The sequence below is a fragment of the Schistocerca nitens genome, chromosome 1, assembly GCF_023898315.1.
Source record: "Schistocerca nitens isolate TAMUIC-IGC-003100 chromosome 1, iqSchNite1.1, whole genome shotgun sequence".
NCBI lineage: Eukaryota > Metazoa > Arthropoda > Insecta > Orthoptera > Acrididae > Schistocerca > Schistocerca nitens.
Genome location: NC_064614.1, coordinates 94,158,897 through 94,173,603, shown reverse-complemented (window position 1 = coordinate 94,173,603; position 14,707 = coordinate 94,158,897). Strand labels below are relative to the sequence as shown.

Here is a 14,707-nt window from a genome sequence, read left to right as displayed (position 1 = left end):
ACCACTGAATCAGCGTAATTTTCAGTAAACTATTGTAAGTGCATATTCCTTTTTCCTCTTAAGGAGTGTATCTTATGTCATAATACCCTTTTCCAAGGAACTAATAAACTGATACTACCAAGGAACTAATAAACTGATACTAAAAGAAATTCTACAAAATTCAGATAATATATCAACTTTTCAAAGCAATTAAATCAGAGTTACAAATCCAAAGTAATACATGAAATATGGAAAACCTTAATTATGTAATACCAAATTTACAGAATGCACCACTCCGCCACAACTCTTAAGGTGGCTTATGGAATATAGTTGTAGATGTACATGTCAAGAATTTGCAGTTTCTGAAATATGGCCGACAAAGAACAAAAAAATTGTTCAAATGTGTGTGAAGTCTTATGGGATTTAACTGCTAAGGTCATCAGTCCCTAAGCTTACACACTACTTAACCTAAATTATCCTAAGCACGTGCACGTGCGCGTGCGCACCCCCCCCCCCCCCCCCCCCACACACACACACACACAAGGGAGGACTCAAACCTCCGTCGGGACCGCCTTAGACCGCTCAGCTAATCCCGCACAGCGACAAAGAACAGTCCATATTTCCTGTGATATTATTACTACTGCTTTAGAAAAACCATTCCACTTGTTAGGATATACTGTACAGTCATCAACAACAAAATCTGTATGAAACTAAAATTTAAATATCTATATTTATTACATCTATCACCAGTCTTAAATTTTGTTTCAGTAACTCATGTGCTGTGCATTTTGAGTTTGGGGGAAATGGTCAACTGCTCCTTAATGCCTTATATTCATCAAAAGTTCACAATACCTGAACTAGGTTATTATTCATGGTGTTGACTGAATTTTTGTAATTTTCATTACCATTTGATGCAACCCATACATTGGGTGCTTGTATATATTTTATTTCACCTAACTTTCACAGCTGCAACCCCACTGGTAAGCCAGCAGAAATCATGGTAAACTATAAAATGGTGACCTCACCAGAAATATTAAGTAATTTGTTCAGTGTCTTCTTGTACATGGAGACACAACAACATGGAGACACAACAACATTAGCAGTGCCGAACACTAATATATCAAATATTTAGATAACAACATTATTATAACAGATACTAATAAATATAGATTTTCATTTCACAAATTTAATATATGAAGAAACTTTAGATCTTCAAGACTGAAAGGTATACACTTAATGGATAAAAAGGTAACAACAAGTTTGTCCATGAAATAATAATAATAATAATAATAATAATAATAATAATAATAAAAACAATAAGAACAATATTGTCACAGCAGGTGAACACACTGTAGGTTCATTAAAAATTGTGTAGAAAGTCAAGTTAACAGCATGAAAATATTACAATATGAAATCAAGCAATGTTAACGACTTGCCCCTGTTTCTTTGTTTCAGCTGTTCTATTTCATGGTGCAGGCTTGCCAACATGGCTTGGTGCTGTTCTTGCAGAAAACGAATGTTCTGTTCCAAATATGTGATGCGCAATAGAGGGTCACTGGTTGGTGTTACAGGTAAACCTTCTCCTCTCCCTGCAGAGGTTGGTTCTGCCGTTTTCTTGTTCATCTGGTTAAATACAATGACAAAATTATAAATGTTGACTGAAAAATAGAAAATGAATTTATAGACTTATTTTTATAATAAAATTATACTACACACAATGGCAATCACCACCCAGTTTGGTTCAAGCACCCTTTAATTTTGTTGTTATAGCTGATAATGTGTTTTGACACAATATTTTGCTTTTAGTAATGACTCCCAGAAAATAAATCCTTGCTCTGATAAAGACTATACATATGGCATTCAGCAGAGGAAGAGAGGAGTACATGAACATAATTGTAGGATGACAGCTAGAGCAACCAGCATCCACCATGTTGTTATGTAATTTAGACTGGAATAAGTTTATTACAAATGTCTTCTGTAAATTAACCTCTCACTTGTGTACATAATCAAGCAACTACTACAAAACGCAGACCATTTCAAGTACCGTGAACGTTTTAGTCATCAAACTTATAAATCAAATGGCTTACTAATTGAGTGAATTCTAACAGCTAAGAGGCAAAGAAATTTTGACTTAAAATGAAAATGCAGTTAGGATCATTTGTCTTACTTATGCACATTTTTCACACATTAGGATATACTTATTTTATTCTCAAAAAGCACATTAACTGATTGACAGTTCTTATCAAATAGCCTAGTAATGTTTGATTTAAAAACTAGTACCCCTTTACTCGTTACTACAAATGTTAATGACTTGAAAAAAATCGTTTTATATTGTCAGTAAAGGAATGTGTATTTACACTGCATTAAAATTCTAAGAATGTCTCAATCTTTTCAGAAGTTTATATACAAAACTCAAAACGTGTGATCAATACTGAATACATTTTCCACCAAGCAAATATATAATTATAAAATAAAAAACAAACATAAAAATATCCATCAGTTACCTGAGAGAATGGCACAGTTGGTATCTTCACAAGTATTTTAGAAGCCATTTTGCTGACAAATACAATGAGACAAACAGTACTATTTCAGATTTCACAAATTGAATATATAGTCCACTTTCACTCAAGAGTTATGTTAAGTGATGCAGGACGAGGTATGTTATCTTGAAGTGTACCAAGGATGAGATTCCTGTGATTTTATTTGACCTAAATACATTTTACTCCTCACATTTATAATGAAGAATAATTATTCAAAAACACACACTCAGAAAGTATATGTAGTTTGAATCACAGGAGAAAGCACAGAAAATGGCTGCCATCCTTTGTGCACCAAGCACAGCAAGCTGCTGAGTATTGATTATCTCCCACAGCTCCCTCTACCTAACTCTCTCTCTCTCTCTCTCTCTCTCTCTCTCTCGTGCATGTTTTCAAATTCATATGAAAGGTATTCTTGAACTTTGTTTTTAGTTTCAGATTTTTTCAAAAATTTTTACTGTAGTTTATTTACTTTAGTAATGTAGATATAATTTTTTGAGAGTAAGATGACTTTTTGCAATAAATGGGGTTGTTCATTTTGCTATTTTGTGTAGTAAAAAATCAAGATATAATTAATTCTGATGTTAGCTAAAAAAGATTTGTTAAGTAATACTCTTAAATACTATTGGTTACTCTTCAAGAAATTTAGTTACAATTTCTTCAAAATACTGTCCAAATTTATCAGTTGTTGCAAAAATTGTAGTGTCAGTAATTTACTTTATTAAAAACATCAACCAACAGATGAGTTGTAAAAGTAAATCCAAAATCATAACAGAGAAAGGGATTCCATGAAAGCACGGTGTCCACTTCATATGAAAAAGATTAACAGCAACCGGTAACAAAATATGACAATTATGAGAAAAAGATATACGAGATTGTTAGCTAATAATCTCGAGGAATGTCTGCAACTCCTTGTGTCTGATTTAGGAAGAGGGTTCCTCTTTCATCGGAGTTACAAAAGCGTTTGTTACAAATTCCTTTAACATTAAAATTAATGAAATATTTATACACTATTGACTCCACCAACCCATTTTAGACAATACTGCAAATTTCTTGATGTTAGTGGAATTTTCTCAGAAAAATTAAACTACTTGCTCAAAGTAACTATGTGATAAACTATCTTCTTGGTATCTGTATGAGTGGAACTTGATAACGCATAGGCTACTGATTATTTATTCAGTATGAGCATACCAAATTAAATTTATGTCCAGATTTAAGCCTGAAAACGTCAATTTTATTCATTAGCCTCCTAATGTTACCAAGTTGCTTTATGTCTATCATTTCTGATGATTTAGTTTTAAAATGCATCATCTCTGTCTTTGTGACAAAGTTTTAGTCTATTCTGATGGAACTAGGACTCAAAGTTATCTAAGCATTTAGCAAACTAACTGGGTGGACTGAGGGGTCTGAGTAACAGCAACTGTATGCTGATATTTAACAGAATATTTTTTTTTTTTTTTTTTATTACACAGTCTTGTCGAAGTATACCGTAGGACACAAAAGAAAGAAAGTATGCAGAGTAAACAAGCTTCCATATTACAGTGTCAGAGATTGTAGGGATTATTCTTGCAGTAACAGTAGAAACAGTTTTGGCCCAAGATCCTCAGATAAATCTTCTTAGTGCACAGCCAACGTAAAATATCTTTTTAAAGAAGATTTTGTACAATAAGAGTGCTTTCCTTATTTATTCAGTCCTAAGAATTTAAAATGTTTCACTTAACTGATTATCTGATCATCATGTGATCAAATTCCACTTCTAGGAGATTTCCATATCAAACTATGTTTAGTAGGCTTCGTGCAGTAAGTGTCATCTTCATGTACATCACATGCCCTATTTGCTAAATCATTTGCATAACTTTCCATGTTTGTCATCTGTGCTGTCAAAATTCTCCCAGAACTACTGGTATTAACCTCCAAGAAACATTCAGGTAGTTGCCAGGAGTGGGTTAGGGGAGGATTGGGGGAGGGGGGGGGGGAGTGGGAGAACCAATCTAAGATCACTATGAAAACCACTAAATTTGAAATTACAAAAGGTCAACACTTGCAAGGGCAATCAAATACAAATTATACACACACAGCCAACTGAACTAGAGGTGGAGTGCTGTGTCAGAGAGCACTTCTGTCACCAATGGGAATAGGAAAGGCATGTTGAGAGTCAAACATATGTTGTTTAATATGTCATCATATCAAATATGTGTAGCATAATAAACAGAGGCACCACAGAATACACTAAGACATAAACATTGATGCACCATGAAGGAATTATCCATTTGGGATAGAAATCAGTATAGGTGATGTACATCTACAGGCAAACAAATGATTACAATTTCAGAAAAAAATGGATTATTTCTTCAAGAAAAAGAGCCTTAGAAGTTGAGCAAGTTAATAAACCACAGGTGCAAGCAGTTATTTAGCTTGGCCTTGACTGATGAGAGTTGTTGGCTGTCCTGAGGAATACCATGCCAAATTCTGTCCAATTGGTACATTAGATCATCAAAAAACTGAGCTGGTTGGAGGACCCTGCCCATAATTCTCTGACCATTCTCAATCAAGGAGAGATCCAATGATCCAAATGGTCAATGTAGGGTTCGTTATGCATGAAGGCAAGCAGTAGAAACTCTTGCTGTGTAAGGGTGGACATTATCTTAATGAAATGTAAGCCCAGGATGGCCTGTCATGAAGGGCAACAAAACAGGGCATAGAATATTCTTGACATACTACTGTGCTGTAAGTGTGACACAAATGACAACCAAAAGAGTCCTCCTATGAAATGAAATTAAATGGCACCCCAGATCATCACTCCCGGCTATCGGGCCGTATGGCGGGGAACAATTAGGTTGGTATCCCACTGCTGTCCTCCCGACATTTCTTCAGCCTGGAATGTCATTGACTGTTGTAGAATTGTCTTCTGTGATGAGTCAGTGAGTGTCATGTGCTATATGGCCCGACAAACAGGAGTGATGGTCTGGGGTGACATTTCCTTTTACAGTAGGACCCCTTTGGTTGTCATCTATGGCATACTTACAGAACAGAAGCATATTGATGATATTCTATGCTCTGTTTTGTTGCCCTTCACAGCAAGCCATCCTGTGCTTACATTTCAGCAAGATAATTCCCATCTGCACATGGTGAGAGTTTTTAATGCTTCTTTTTGTGCTTGCCTAATCCTACCTTGGGCAGCAAGTTCACTGGACCTATCCCCAACTAAGAATGCTTCATGCATTACGGGCAGGGACACCAACCAGATTGGGATTTTAACAATCTAACACACCAACTGGAAAGAATTTGGCATGATATCCCTCATGACATCCAACAACTCTATCAATCAGTTCAAGCCAAGTAACTGCTTGCATAAGGGCCAGAGGTGGACCAACAGCTTATTGACTTGCTCAACGTTTTGAAGCTCTTTCTTCTTCTTCTTCTTTCGATTTCGGCCATCTTTGGACCACGTTCAACAATTCACTTGCCCGGCTTTTTGATCTTTTTTCTCTCTTCCCAATATTTCCTCATCATTTTCGAATGGTTCCTCCTCCGCTCTTCCGACCATTTCCTGTTATTATTCTTTAGTTTCGTTTCTTCTGGAAAACACTTAATTTCGTTCACTATTTGTCTAAACTTTTTCCTGTCCCTGATTGACTCACGGGTGACATTAAAATAGGCCAAATCCTTTTTCACCATCTGTATCCATTTATTGTTGGTTTTTTCGTTCCTGTTACTATGTTCAAACACTTTTCTTGTTAGTCTGTTTCCATCCATCCTCGACAGGTGACCATAAAACGTTAGTCTGCGTTTACGCATTGCATCACTCACTTTCTCAATAGTTTTGTATATTTCCTTATTACTCTTTAGCTTGTACTCTTTCTATTGAACAAATAATCCAGTTTTTCTTAAATTGTAATCACTTGTCTGTCTGTACATGTACATGACATTTACCGATTTCCATCCCATTTAGATAATTCCTTCACGGTGCGTCCTTTTTGTGCCTTAGAGCGCATTTTTGTTAAAGCTTTGTTCCAATCACAAAGTCTCAAAAGCACAGTCATCATCAAAAAGGAAAACCGGAAGCTGATAGGCCAACTAAAGGGAACATAGACAAGGTCTGAACAATGGGGTATGCAAACCAACAGTTTCTGATTTGCCCAGGCAATACTACTACATGACTACTCTGCTACTCTCATTCAAGTGCTTGACACGGGTTCATCGAACCACCTTCAGACTATTTCTCTACTGTTCCACTCTCATAGCATTTGAGAAAAACGAATACCTAAATCTTTTTGTGAGAGCTCTGGTTTCTCCAATTTTATTACTATGATCATTTCTTGCTATATAGGAGGGAGTCAACAAAACATTTTACCATTTGGAGTAGAAAAGTGGTGATTGAAATTTCGTGAAAAGATCTCACCGCAATGAAAAAGCCTTTGTTTTATTGAGTGCCCCCCAACTCATGTATAATATCCATGACACTCTCCTCCCTATTTCACAATAATGCACCATGAGCTTCCCTTCTTTGAACTCTTTTGATGTCCTCTGTCAATCCTATCCAGTAAGGATCTAATACTGCACAGCACTACTCCAGAAGAGGATAGACGGAGTGTAGGCAGGCTCTTTAGTAGACTTGCTGCATCTTCTAGGTATTCTGTCAATGAAACACGGTCGTAGTTTCACCTTTCCACAACAATTTCTTTGAGATGGTTCCACTTTAAGTTGTTTGTAATTGTAATCCCTAGGTATTTAATTGAACCAACCACCTATAAATTTGTATGACTTATTGTGCAACCAAAATTTAACCGCTTCTTTGTAGAACTCATGTAGAGGACCTCACACTTGTTGTTATTTATAGAGTCAATTATCACTTATCACACGATACAGCTATCTTGTTCTAATTCATTTTGCAATTGGTTATGATCGAGAGATGACTTTATTAGATGATAAATGATGGTATCTGCAAACAATCTCAATCTAAAAAGGCTGCACTGATTGTCTCTTAAAATTGTTTATGTAGATAAGAAACAGCAGAGGGCCTATATGACCTCCTTTGAGAACACTAAATATCACTTCTGTTCCACTCACTGACTTTCAGTCAGTTACAACAAACAGACTTATGACAGGAAATTGGCAATCCACTCGCTCAACTGCAACAATACTCCACATGCACACAATTTGATTAGAAGCCACATGTGACGAATGGTGTCAAAAGCTTTCTGGAAATTCGGAGTCAACATGGGAGGTTCCCTGCCTCAATAGCATTAATTACTTCATTTGAACAAAGACCCAGTTGTGTTTCACAAGAATGGTATTTTGTGAATCCATGCTTACTACTGTGTGTTCAATTAGATTGTTTTCTTTGAGGTACTTCATAATGTTCATACACAGTATACCGGTATATTCCAAAATCCTACTGCAAACTGATGTCTGTGATGTGGGTCTATAATTCAATAGATTACGTCTACATCCTTTCTTATGTACTAATGTAACCTGTGCAACTTTCCAGCCCTTAGATATGGATTTTTCATCGAGTGAGTAGTTGTATATGACTGCTAAATGTGGAGCTATTTCATAAGCATACTCTGAAAGGAACTTAACTGGTACACAGTCCCCACCAGAAGACTTGCCTTTATTGATTTTAAGTTCGTTCACTACATTGAGGTCACCTACTTCTAATTTAGTCATGTTGGCAGCGGTCCACAATTAGAATTTTCAAATATTTACTGGACCTTCTTTAGTGAATGTCTTCTGGGAGACCATGTTTTGCAACTCCACTTTAACGGTTCTGTCATAGATCCACATGTACATTGTTAGTTTGGAAGGAATGGAGACTGCCTCTTACAAGGGAACCTCCCCATCGCACCCCCCTCAGATTTAGTTATAAGTTGGCACAGGGATAGGCCTTGAAAAACTGTACACAGATCAATCGAGAAAACAGGAAGAAGTTGTGTGGAACTACGAAAAAAATAAGCAAAATATACAAACTGAGTAGTCCATGCGCAAGCTAGGCAACATCAAGGAGCGTGTTAGCTTACGAGCGCCGTGGTCCCGTGGTTAGCGTGAGCAGCTGCAGAATGACAGGTCCTGGGTTCAAATCATCTCTCGAGTGAAAAGTTTAATTTTTTATTTTCAGATAATTATCAAAGTTCAGGCACTCACACATAACCAACTTCGCTCTCTAAAATTCCAGGACATGTTCAGATTTGCTTGGACATATACAGGATTTGACGGTCTACGCACGGAAACATTTGAAAACGGAAAAAACATATGTTTTGACAGAGCACAGGGAAAACTGTGCGACTGTGAAATTGTTGCATTCATTTGATGCAGTTTATGTGACAAATTCTTATGTTTTCATCACTTTTTTGGGAGTGATTATCACATCCACAAGAAAGCCTAAATCGGGTAAGGTAGAAGAATCTTTTTACCCATTCGCCAAGTGTGCAAGTTAGGTGGGTCAACAACACATTCCTGTCATGTGACACACATGCTGTCACCAGTGTCGTAAAGAATATATCAGACGTGTTTTCCTGTGGAGGAATCGGTTGACCTATGACCTTGAGATCAAATGTTTTCGGTTCCTATTGGAGAGGCACAGCCTTTCGTCTACTAATCGCACGGTTTTGCGGTGCGGTCGCAAAACACAGACACTAAACTTATTACAGTGAACAGAGACGTCAATGAATGAACAGACAGATCATAACTTTGCGAAAATAAAGAAATTAAAATTTTCACTCGAGGCAGGACTCGAACCAAGGACCTTTCACTCCGCAGTTGCTCACTCTAACCACGAGACCACGGCACCCGTCAGCTAATACTGTCCTTGATGTTGCCTATCTTCCACATGGACTACTCAGTTTGTATATTTTGCTTATTTTTTCATAGTTCCAGACAACGTCTTCCTGTTTTCTCGATTGATCTGTGTTCAGTTTTTCAAGGCCTATCCACTGTGACAATTTATAACTAAATCTGAGGGGGGTGCGATGGGGAGGTTCCCTTGTTAGGAAGGTGTCAGGTAAACTATTTAGCTGCCTCTTTAAATAGATATAATTTGCATTTTTATTTGATGGGTTTGTATGTTACAGGATTCAATTTCATTACAATAATCTTATGGTCAAGTAAGTTATCCTAACCATTTGGGCTTTGAGTGGGCTCCTGAACTAACTGCTCACAATAATTTACGGAGAATGCATTCGAAATTTTGAATGATGTTTTATGCCTACAACTGACTTTAAATATATGAATTTTTGCCCACTATCAAGGATAGATTGAAGTTACCACCAACTATATCATGACAGTAGGGTACCTATTAGAAATGAGACTCAATTTCTCCTTGCATTTTTCAGCAACTATATCATCTGAGTCAGGGGTTGGTTAAAGGCACCAATTATTAATTTATTTTTGTTGCCGATTGTAGCTTGTACCCATACAATTTGCAGCAGCTATCTACTTCAATTTCACCACAGGATACTTTTAACAGCAACAAACACACCAGAACCGATTGAATTTGATTTTTCCTTTCTATAAAGCTTTCAACTGCTTTGTAAAAATTTTGACAACTTCTTTCCTGATTTAGCCAGCTTTCAGTATATGTAACTATTTCAACTACAGTACTTTCTACAAGGTGTCCCACTCTAAAGAGGCCCCACAAATGTGTAGCAATTCCACTGAAATTGTACCATGTAATTTGTGACATTTTATGTGCCAAGACTGCACTCTGCAACATCTTTTGATGCAACAGAGTTTTTCTGTGCATTGCTGTGGCTGGAGCTCAGTGTTTAGTGACAATGTATCACTATTCTGTCAAAGAGAGCATGCTTCTTATGAAACAATATTGGATTACTGGTTCCATTAAGACATGTCAGCAGATGTTTGATGACAGCACATACCATCTAAATGCTGCATACAGAAGTTAATGAACAAGATGGAGGGCAGTGCAACTGTGCTGAATCTTCACACAAAGAGTCAGCCGCGATAATTGGGAAAAAAGTCACACAAGTGAAACAATGATCGTTCATCTCTCGTGCAAAGTTCGACATTTATCTCAGGACCGTGGAATGTCACGGAGCACGTCACAGAGCTGTGATGAAAGCTGGCATATATCCATACAGGTTTACAGTTGTTCAGGAACTGTATGCCAATGACAAAGACAACTGCATTACATTCTGCTGTTGGTTTCAGAAATTTATTGCTCAGAAGCCAAGAATATTGCAGTACACATGGTCCAGTGACGAGGCATAGTTCCACCTCTCTGGCTATGTAAACTTTCAGAATACACGTTTGTGGCGTAATGAAACTCCACATACACTGGCTGAGCAACCCCTGCATTGACAAAAGATTGGCATGCTCTGTGCAATACCACATAGTTGCATCATTGGACTTTTTTTTTTTTTTTTTTTTGAGTCTACTGTGACAAGCACAGTTTACACTGAAATATTTCATTGTTCATTTGTGAACCAGTCGAACGATGGAGAACTTACCCTCAAGCTGATACCAACAGGATGGCCCCACATGCCTTGCGTCTCAAGTGACCATTGCCGAGGTCGAATCATTTTTCCCTGGCAGATTGATTTCGAAAGGACTGTAGCCCCCAAGGTTACCTGATTTATCACCACCTGACATTTTCCTCTGTGGTGGCCTAAAAGGCAAGGTCTACAGGAACAAACCAGAACTTTGAAGATTGACTAGAGAATATCATCCTTGAAATCCAGGCAGTGACACCAGAGGTTCTGGCAGCAGCATTCGAGAATCTGCAGCACCATGTTCACCTGTGTTTACAAGTCGAGGGTGGTCACTTCCAGTACCTTTTGTGATTAACCTTTATTTCCCTATGAACAAGGTATGACACGTTCATCTCACTTCATTTCATTCCTGATTTTTATGCAAAGCCTTTAGAGGTAATTTAAGCAAATGTATGTTTGTGAAGACTCTTTCAAGTGGGACACCCTGTATTACCTTTGGTTCTTTCTGAACACAGCTATGACAATTTACAATTATAATCCCTATGTTTCTGAGTTCCACCCTAGTCCTGTGTTTTACCTGCACCCTTTGAGAATAGACTCCTGTTTTTATTTTTTGCAGACCCCAATATCTTGCAATCCTATGGTACAAGTCAAGGAATCTCCAGGCTACACAATTGCAGAACTGTCTGTGTCCTCCATTTGACTTTGTACCAAAAGTCCACAATAGGTCCTGTGAACATTGTTACAGATAGTGACCTGCACTTTCATCTTGAAAACAAGACTGGCTGTTTGGACCACTTCAGATAGCTGCCGGAAACCAGAGGGAGTCTCTTACAATCCACAGTGACACATGTCATTAGTACCAACATGAGCCACCACTTACAGTTGGCTGGACCCTGTTCTCTTCCTGGCAGCTGGAAGGACCCACTCCACACCTAGAATGACTTCCCTCAGCATGCAACTGGATATTTTCTCCTCCTTGGCAGCCACATTCCTAACAGGATCCCCATCACACAGCTGACATTGGAGCTCCCAACTAATAAACATCACACCCTCTGTGATGCCTGGACTTGCAAGCTGAGAGGCTTCCTGCAAAACATGGCAAGTGACTGCAGCCAGCTCAGAATTATTGTCAACTACAGATAGAACCTGAAACCTGTTTGTCAGACAACTTGGGTATGCCTTTCAGTCAGTCCCCATGAATATCTTTCATTGCCTGCCACATCTTGAAATGACCTCCCACTTGAGCAGAGGTGAGGGGTCAACATCAAAACAGGCAGTAACCAGGCCGAACACAGCAGTGGACCGGTCGGGCGACACATGAGAGCTGTTGGGCATCCCTTGGATCCCTATACCTGCCCCTCACAGTGATGCCAACTGGCAACAGCCTCAAGTTGTGTGACTGAAGATATCATAAACACGAGCTGTGAGCAAAAGGCACCATCTCAACTCAGCATACACAGTCCCTATCTGTACTAAAGACAGTGGAAATTACACCACGTAAACATGTAAGAAATTTATGACTAAACTACAAAAGCACAAAAGCAAAACTAAATAACTCACTCCTACTTAGATACTTGCACCACAATGAACAGAAAAAAAATCTTCTTTCCTGGTGTCATTTGTACGGAGGTTGGCAGCTCCACGATGAATCAGCACAAATTCACTTAGCCACTAGTTCGTATGTGATAATTTGAATCGTAAAAGATAAAAGGACTTTTCTAGTCTGTTGAGAGTATATTTAAGAGGTTCCAGAATCTTCTAGAAAAATTGCTGATATTGTGTGCATAAAGAAACGCTTCACAATTCAGGTGGGATGCCACATATCATTCTAAGAACAAACAAAGAGGACCTACCTTGAAATACAGTCAGGTACTTACAGTATTGCAGTATTAGAATATTCAAGTCCAAGGAGTCTGTCAGATTCAGACATATACAGTCAATCTGTGGATACTGGGCAGCAGTGAAAGCTACTGAGGAGTGTCATTCGCCAATGAGCTGTGACGTGAGTGTCTGGTTGGGTAGATCAGCTGACGATTGGGCTTTTAACTGTCTATGAGATTTGTGCTGTGCACAGTTAGAATCTGGGATGACATCAAATAATATTTCATTAGTAGCTAGGATAAATTGCTGACCAACAAGTTTGTCTTTGATCCCAGATAGACTACTTTGTTGGATGTCTCCTGATTAATCAGACTCTTACTGAACAAATCTCACATATTGTGTATCCCTATGGGGGGGATGGGTGAGAGAGATGGGGGGGATGGGTGAGAGAGATGGGGGGGATGGGTGTGAGTGAGAGGGGGGCAAGGGGGAGAGGGGGGGCAAGGGGGAGAGGGGGGGCAAGGGGGAGAGGGGGGCAAGGGGGAGAGGGGGGCAAGGGGGAGAGGGGGGGCAAGGGGGAGAGGGGGCAAGGGGGAGAGGGGGGCAAGGGGGAGAGGGGGGCAAGGGGGAGAGGGGGGCAAGGGGGAGAGGGGGGGCAAGGGGGAGAGGGGGGGAAAGGGGGGGCAAGGGGGAGAGGGGGGAAAGGGGGGGCAAGGGGGAGAGGGGGGGAAAGGGGGGCAAGGGGGAGAGGGGGAGAGGGGGGGCAAGGGGGAGAGGGGGGCAGGGGGGAGAGAATGAATTTGTGTACATCATTATTACATAACTTTCACATAACATACAAAAAATTAGCGACTGAAATGCGCAGGTCCAAAAATATAAAAAGTCACTTAAGAAAAAACTCTTGGAACTTTTACAATGTCATATATACACAACATGTAATCAAATTATTAACCAGTATCTGCACCGAAATAGCGAACACAGGACCACAAACTAAGGCTATGTGATAGTATAAATTGCAGAAATGCTGTTTTTCCCAGTTGTTTAATCTACATTCTGTGAGCAGATTTTTTTTAATTATTAAGATCTTCCCCTTTCTGTCTTTCCTTGCACAATGTCCTGTGGTTTGCTGGTGGTATCAGTGGACTGATGAATAGTGCCGGATTTGTTACTGACAGCAATATGGACAGTGTGTGTACATATTCCTTCACCTAGCAGGTATATTACAAGTCAAGGTGCATGCCAATACGTATAGGCAGATCCTACAGCAAGAAACTTAAAATTATCCTGTAGCATACTCTTTTTTTGTATCCCTTGTTACTCTTGAGATGTAGTTTTCATGCTCTTTATTTACTGAAACTTAGCTGAGAAATTTGGAAATCAATACATTTAAAAATATAAATGCTATAAATGCAGAAAGTAAAATATTCTTTATTCTTTCACAACTGGGTTTTCCAGAAGGTTACAATTAAATCTACAAGTTACTGATGTATAAGTTATGTAAATATAACATTGTAACATTTGGCATAATTTTTAAATGCCACAAATTCAAACTCACCTTTAGGTCACCGTTCCCTGTCATTCCACAGATACGTATATTCCCACACGAATCTGGAAAACCATTAACATCCAACTTTTTTCCTCTGCTCCACTTTGGGTAGTGTGAGGTCAGTGGTGGCAGGACGGTACTATTATGTGATGAGTGTTTGGCATTCTCTGGTAAAACTGTCAATGATGGTAAATCTGATGCACTCATTATCAGGCTGTTTACGTATTGCAAAATTCCATGATCAACGATTCCAAATTATGTGCTTGATTTACTCAGACTGTGCAGCAACTATTACAGTCCTTTGTATAACTTCAAATATGACCTGGAAAGTTAAGAAAAATATTTCTTTATCCTGTAACTCAATGTCAAGTAAA

At 38.7% G+C, this 14,707-nt stretch overlaps 1 protein-coding gene across 2 annotated transcripts in view; it reads right to left on the bottom strand.

Moving 5' to 3' along the window:
- The window catches only part of LOC126241678 (uncharacterized), a 71,415-nt gene that overhangs the window by 33,819 nt on the left and 22,889 nt on the right, over positions 1–14,707 (bottom strand). Inside the window, exons 2-3 of one of the 2 annotated variants that reach the window (XM_049948027.1) lie at positions 14,343–14,655; positions 1,416–1,602 (exon numbers count right to left, since the gene is read on the bottom strand). In XM_049948027.1, the coding sequence (XP_049803984.1) occupies positions 1,416–1,602; positions 14,343–14,540 (385 nt within the window). In that variant the 5' untranslated portion in view covers positions 14,541–14,655. Of the gene's footprint in view, positions 1–1,415; positions 1,603–2,483; positions 2,795–14,342; positions 14,656–14,707 lie in introns of those variants that run through there. The other variant, XM_049948028.1, reaches the window with a different exon arrangement.